This window comes from Spinacia oleracea, chromosome 4 (genome assembly GCF_020520425.1).
Source record: "Spinacia oleracea cultivar Varoflay chromosome 4, BTI_SOV_V1, whole genome shotgun sequence".
NCBI lineage: Eukaryota > Viridiplantae > Streptophyta > Magnoliopsida > Caryophyllales > Amaranthaceae > Spinacia > Spinacia oleracea.
Window position 1 is genome coordinate 22,494,044 of NC_079490.1, and position 7,442 is coordinate 22,501,485.

At 37.0% G+C, this 7,442-nt stretch overlaps 1 protein-coding gene across 4 annotated transcripts; it reads left to right on the forward strand.

Moving 5' to 3' along the window:
- Positions 1-362: 362 nt before the first annotated feature.
- LOC110795698 (putative pentatricopeptide repeat-containing protein At3g15200) lies at positions 363-7,182 on the forward strand. 4 transcript variants are annotated; one of them, XM_056841922.1, is made up of 4 exons: positions 364-697; positions 2,416-4,069; positions 6,571-6,763; positions 6,861-7,182. In XM_056841922.1, the coding sequence occupies exons 2-3, from the start codon at positions 2,524-2,526 to the stop codon at positions 6,711-6,713; spliced, it is 1,689 nt and encodes a 562-aa protein (XP_056697900.1). In that variant the 5' UTR covers positions 364-697; positions 2,416-2,523; the 3' UTR covers positions 6,714-6,763; positions 6,861-7,182. The 4 variants fall into 4 exon arrangements, with proteins under 4 accessions (XP_056697902.1, XP_056697900.1, XP_056697901.1 ...); XM_056841924.1 differs by lacking the exon at positions 6,861-7,182 and having other exon boundaries at positions 363-697; positions 5,563-6,713; XM_056841923.1 differs by having other exon boundaries at positions 2,416-6,763.
- Positions 7,183-7,442: the final 260 nt, after the last annotated feature.

Genomic DNA, 7,442 nt, shown 5'->3' on the forward strand with positions numbered 1-7,442 from the left:
TAAAAGAAACGTTTACCTGATAAAGGTATGATAAGTTTTTTTTTTGGCCCAACTTAAGTATTTTTGTCGAAACACTAAAAACCTAAGATTGCACTAATCACTTTATAATTCGAATAAATAATAAAATTCTCTAATTTTCCAACAACCGATAATAAAACTTTATATAATTTTGTTTTTATTAAAAATTATTTTAAATAAATTAGTCAGAATAGAGAAAACAAATTATGTAGTCTCATCCATACATTGCACGAGACGTAATCTAATTTATATTATATTTTTTACAACACAAATTTGTTTCTTATATTCACACGCATCACGTGCATATAAGACTAGTGTTTACAATAAATAAACGCCACTAAACGTAAAATCTGGAGATATCGCCCGGGCTACGCTCTAGTTCAGACCTATTTCGCATAACGGCATAACACCTACTTTCTCCTCCACAGCACCCCAGACTGCCCACTTGCCCAGCCCTCTGCCCTCACTGATTCACCGTCACCGGCCCTTAGTTCCACCACCGTCACCTTCTCACAGGTCTTCCATCTTCACCGGCTCTGTGACTCACCTCACCGCGCGCCCACTACGACGTAGTCTACGAGAAGCTGAACTGCTGACGCTCCGCCGGACCGCATCTCACCACTCACCAACTCCGTCGCCGTCTTACTCTACAAGGAGAAGGAGACGTTCAGCGGTTCAGGTACGTTTTTATTGGTTTTGAAATTGAATTTTAATTTTAATTTCTTGTTCATGATAATTGTGTGCTTACACTAGTTTACCTGTTTAATTCAGTGGGACTAGTGTTATTGAATCTCTACAATTTCCAAGGTCTGTTTGATCTCTGCTTTAGTACGCTATTAGTGCTAAGTTGCTAACACATTAATGAATGATGACTGGTGTAGTGGTGTGTTAGAGTTCTTTGTTATGTTTTGAGTAGAGGTTCAAGCAGAGTAAAAGTACAGACTCAAAAGTTTTTCCGTCATTGAACTATTGAAGCATAGATTCTATACAGGATGTTGTTAATATTCCGCTCATAAGTTTTAGATGAGTATGCCCCTTATGTTTTGCTCTTTTCACCTTGATTTGTGGATGCACTGTTGTGGGGACTGCTTGTTTGAGATCAATTCTGTAGTTAAATGGGTAAAGTGCTGCTTAGTGGAAATCTGGAGGGAGCGTGTATTCCATTGTGAGATTTTCCCAATAACATCTGAAAGACTGAGACTATTTGGTTTACCAAAACTAAAGGGTTTTTGTTTGATTAATTCGGTGATAAAAAATGTCTGGTATACTTTAGTTAATAAAAGATGTCCCAATGGATGATTTTATAGATCGATATCAAAACATAAAAACTCGTAGAGTGCAATTGTAATACTTTTGTAGGTATTTGATTGTAATATGTACTTTTGGGACGAGTTTTATTTTTACGTACTTTTTATATATATTGTCTGTTTTTTGATTATTGCGGTGAGTTATCGATGGTGACCCAGCACCGTGAAATTCCTGGATACACTACTGTCCAACACATCACCGTGTCATGAATGCATGGTAAAGACTTTTGAGCTGAATATGACTGAATTCAGGCCATGATTGCCACAAACCATTCACTCTGCTTGCAAAATTGGTTATGTCACTGTTGTTATTTTGACAGACAAGTATTGTGTATGCACACTTAGATATGGGACAGCAGTATGTTTGAATTAAAGGTCAATGTCAATGAGATTTGACACAAAAAATGTGACACATTTGGGAAGGAGACTACTTTAGTTGCTCATTTGTTCTCATTAAAAAAAAAGAATGAAAAAACAATTGAAAATTTGAAACTATATTCTGTAAAACAGAAGATTACTGAATTTCTCCTGAAGCACCACCAGTCCACCATTATACTTTTTGTATACCCATGATATAGTTGGTTATAATTTGGTTAATTGGAATGTCATGGAGTATTGTGAAGAGTACTGATGTCAATTTCCTTGTACCTTGGTCTTTATCATTGTTGACGGATGTTTGCATGTTGCCTGTGGCCTAAGATGTGTGTGGTTTCCATGTTGGAAATCAGTAGGTGGAAAATATTGTGGCATTGTGCATTGGGTGAAAAGGTATCTATGTGGGAGTTGGGACAACTATGATTTTTGGTGGATATGCTTAAATTCAATTTCATAAGTTCCTTTTTTTGCTGTTAATGGTTCTAGAAACGGGAATGCCAATATGACATGGGGTCTAAGAGGTCTATGAAGTGTTAGCAAAGATTTCTTCTAAGATTTCAAATTTAGTTTAAACTCTGCCCATATGTCTATGCTATGTGTCTAGAGGAATGAGAAAAGTTTGCTCTGTCTTCATTCTTCACTGCTTATTTTTCACTACTAGAAGGGTTTTGGGCCCTGAAGAAGCTAATTTTGGGTCTTCCTCATTGTGCTACAGATCATCTTAAAGAAAAGTATTTACTTTCAAGTTGGATAAGGGGAAGCACATCAGCACTGCATTTTTGGAACTGCAATTAGCCTCTTTGGGATTCCTGAGGAGGCCACCATGCGTCGTCAGTTTGGACAATTATTTATCATTTGTCGGGGAGTTATTCAACAAGATTTCAAATGTAAGTTAGGGGCAGTAGTACCCCAGTATCAATTTCTAAATTCTAGTCATATTTTCCCTCCATGTTTTTCCTCCAACCTGGTCAAGTTCCGTAATTTCAACCTTGAAGAAGACCCAGTATACAATCAAGAAATAGAGCTCCATGAAGTACATAAAATTTTTGAAGAGCAACCAGTGCACATTGATAACGCTGGTCTCAGGGTTCATAATTTGCTAAAAGAATTCTCAAATAGCTTAAATGAAGATCTTATTCAAGCTCTTGATAATTGTGGACTATCTCTAAGTGAGGATTTGGTGCTTGATGTGCTTAGACGATTTCTCTCAGATTGGAAATCCGCATTTCAGTTCTTCAGATGGGTGTCTAATAATCCAAGTGGGTATTTTCCAGGATCAAGGGCTTACAATGAAATGCTTGGAATATTGGGCAAGGCTAAGCGGTTTCAGGAACTCAATCAAATGTTCGATGAAATGTCCGAGAGAGGAACCATGAATGAAAGGTCATATGGGATTATTGTTCATAGGTATGCTGCTGCTCATAAGATAGATGATGCAATTGACTTCTTCAGTAAGAGAAAGCAGTATGGGCTTCCACTTGATTTAATTGCTTTCCAAACACTTTTGATGTCTTTGTGCCGGTACAAACATGTTGAGGCTGCTGAATTTTTGTTCCATTCGAAGAAAGGTGAGTTTCAGTATGATACCAAGACTTGGAATATTATCCTTAATGGATGGTGTTTGCTAGGCAGTTTACGCGAAACAAAGAGATTTTGGAACGAAATAATTCGGTCTAGGTGTAAACCAGACAAAATTACTTATGGGATTTTCATAAACGCACTATGCAAGTCTGGGAAAATTAGTACAGCGGTGAAATTGTTACATGGTATGTGGGAGAAGGGTTGCACCCCAGACGTGGTAATTTGCAACAATATCATTGACGGGCTGTGTTTTAAGAAGAGGATTCCTGAGGCCATTAGGATACTGAGGGAGATGAATGAGAAAGATTGTGAGCCTGATGTGGTGACTTACAACTGTCTTATTAAGCACTTGTGTAAGATTCAGAGGATGGAGGTTGTCTTTCAGTTCTTGGGTGAAATGGAGTCGAAGGGAGGAAATGTTTCTCCAAATTCTAGGACTTATTGTCACTTGTTGACATCTACGAAAAAACCAGAGGAAGTTGAGAGTTTGCTCGAAAGAATGAAATCAAATGGATGCCTGATGACAGGAGATTTGTATAATTTGCTACTGAAGTTGTATATGAATTGGGGTTGTGAGAAACAAGTTCAATCAATTTGGGATGAAATGTTGAGAGACGGTATGGGACCTGATCAACGATCTTACACGGTTATGATCCATGGGCGGTATGACCAAGGGAGAATGGAAGATGCTTTGGATTATGTCGAAGAAATGATGTCGAAGGGAATGGTGCTAGAACCGAGAACGAAATTGTTGGTTGATTCCATGAAAATCAAGATGAAGGAGAAAGGTACGCAAGATACCAGCAATACTCGCTTGTACATGCGCATAGGAGAGAGAAAGTGAATTTATCGTTCTCTCGTGGATGAAACTGTACCAATGCTGAACATTTTCTTAAGTAGCGTATGATCTTCTTCTGATTTATTTAGGCGTGTCTCTTTGTGTTAAACTGGAGCTTAGGTGCCATTGTGCCAACAGGTATTGTTTGAGCTCCCTTCAAATTTTGGTCCCCCAGAAAGGATTACTCCGTACATTTTACTCCTTATTCTTCGTCTTCTTATCAACCGTAAATCTAAGTGAAATTTGTCAAAATCACCTTTTAAAGAGAGATTTTGTGCGAAATCACCTTTCATAAAAAATATTGCTGGGAAAAAATCCGACTTTGTTTTTTTCGGATTATGATGTTTGACTCGATTTTCGGCGTTGATGGTGCACATGGATTTGTTAAAACATTTTTTCGAAAATTTGTCAGAAATTACCTTTTATAAGAGAGATTTTATGAGAATAACATTTTAAAAGAAACGGTTTTTTGATATTTACCGCCTATTAAGTTCCATATTTTTGGTTTTTACCACATTATAAGTTGAAATTTCACATATACCACCTAAATTTTATCAAACATTTTACATTAACCACCACTTAACAGAGGTCCCACTCACTAACTTCATTGATTTCCCTCCTTTTTCACGATTTTAGTTTCATTCACTTGTTCCTCATCTTTTTCCCTGTTTCTCTGGATGCCAAATTCTCAAATTCTCAAAAAAGAAAGAAAAAGAAATCTAAGTTTCATTGAGATTATACTCCCTCCGTCCCGGAATACTTGACCTGTTTTCCTTATCGGGCCGTCCCTTAATACTTGACCTGTTTCTAAAAATGGAAATATTCTAACAATATTATATTATTTCTCACTCCACCCCTATTAACCCACCTACCCCCTACTCCATACAAAAACTAATTAAAAATTCAACCCCTACTCTCCCCCAACCCCACCTCTTAACCCACCTCCCACTAACTACATTAAAATAATACCCCACTATCAACTACTACCTATTAAATTAAATAAGTCAATTCAAGTCCCTTAAACTCTGTGGCGGTCAAACCGGGTCGAGTATTCCGGGACGGAGGGAGTATTAGTTACAGAATCGAGCATACTTTATGTAATCATCATCATCATCAGTTTGTCTAATTAACAGGTATGAATTCTCAAATGTTCTTCTTAAATCTAGGGTTCATATGGAAAATCAGGGATTTTTTTGTTCACTTTATTGTTGAAATAGTTCGTAGATATAATCAAGTTAATCCATGATAAACTAACTGAGATTGTTAATCTGTCTGATAAAATGGTATAGTTCTCATTTTTTCGTCTTATTAAATTTAGGGTTCATATAGAAATTGAATTAGGGCTTTTCAGATTTTCTCTTAATTGTTGAAATTGTTGGTAGATAGCATTAATTTACACTATGATGAACTAACTGAAATTGTTAAGTGTTGTTGGATTGTTAGGAAATGACTCCATACTCTAAGTTAAGAGATAAGTGTGGATATGAAGTTGCAAAGCTTACCTCTTGGACCAGAGAAAATTCGGGGCGCAAATTTGTGGCTTGCAAGTTGTAGGCGCAATCCAGGGCTTGGTGCTTTATAGATTGACTAGAAATTGTGTAAAGTAATATACTGATTTTTCATCTTTAACCATATGTTTTAAGGGTCTTTTAGAGGCTTTTAAAGGTTCTGTGCCAAAAACTGAAACGAGGTATTGCGTGAGACACATTTGGGCGTACTTTAAGCTTCGATTCTCAAGTACCTTGTTCAAAGACCTGTTCTGGAATGCAGCCGCAAGGGACACTACTACGGTACATGTGTTGCTTAATTTATAAGCTATTTGTCGAGTACCCAACATGGCTAAAATCTGAAAAGTTTAGTATTCCAGTGCAGTTTTGTGTTGTTCATTATTACTTCTAACTAATTCTGAAAATTGCTGATATATGCTAGCTATATAACTCAAATATCTTAGATTAGTTCAGTTTATTCTGTTGAGAAGATTAGTTGAGTTGTTCTGATCAGTTAATCTGGTCAGTTATGTTCAGTTGTTCAGTTCAGTTTAGTTAATCTGGCCAGTTATGTTCAGTTGTCAGTTGTTTCAGATTAGTTCAGTTCTGACCAGTCTTGTTAATCTGGTCTGATGTTTTGTTGCTATAACTATTGAACTTCTACTGTTTCTCTGTAGTTTCCCGAGTGTCAAGTATCCGATACGGCAAAACTAACCTAATTAACCTATATATGCATAATCAACTAACCTAAGTAACTTGGTGTAATATACTGATTTTTGAACTTCAACTTCTATGCCTAGTTAGATTTTGATGTTGCAATTGAGTCCATTCGGTTTTTGAGCAAGGAAGCATATGAATATCTTGATGACATACCAGCCCGACATTGGTTAAGGCATTCATTTACAACAAACAGCAAGTCCAATATGCTTTTGAATAATTTATGTAACCTTTAATGTTGTACTAGAGATGCTAGGGGACAAGCCCATCCTCACTCAAATGGAACGGATGAGGAGGTATATGATGAAGAGAAACAACGAGAAATGGACTGCATCCAAAAAGACCCAAGAAGCAAAATGCATGTGGCAAGTGCGGGGAATTGGGACATAACAAGAGATCGAATTCTGTTACTGCACCTACTATTGTTCCAAAGCGAATAGGTAGCTATGATTTCAAGACAAATAACTTGCTTCTTTGTTTCTATTTGTTTTATATCTTTATCTTTAACTTGCTTCCTTCTTTCTGTCTCTTTAACAGGTTGTTGGAGATGCCGCAGGTCCTTCTAGCCAAACATGTAGGCAAGGCCATCGATCAACTGCTTCTACTTCTACAGCTCCTCCTGCTAAAAGATGAAGCAGAATCATGCACAACAGCAAGAACAGCCACCTAGAGCAAAACTCCCAACTAGGAAGACAGAATCTTAACTCTATGTAAACAAGTGTCGTTCAAACTTATTTTGATCTTATGTAACTATGGTGTATGACATTTACCTCGCTAATTTTGGGCAAGCTAACATTCTTAACTTATGTTGTATCAAGCTTGTATATGAGTAACAATTGGATTCATATTTTATTTCTCATTTATTTTGTACTCCTAATATTGGATTCGTGTCTATTTTAAATTACTTGGGCTCGAGTACGAGTACGTTATATGTACGTGTTCAAGTGACGGGCACGAGTACGTACATTTACATGTTCAAGTGTTGGACACGAGTACGTACGCATACTTGTTCAAGAGTTCAAGTGTCAGTTCTGATGATCACTGCCTGCTAGATCAAATCTGATGTCTCTAACAACTTTGTTGACTTTCCTTTTTGACAAGAGTTGACCCTGCTATTTG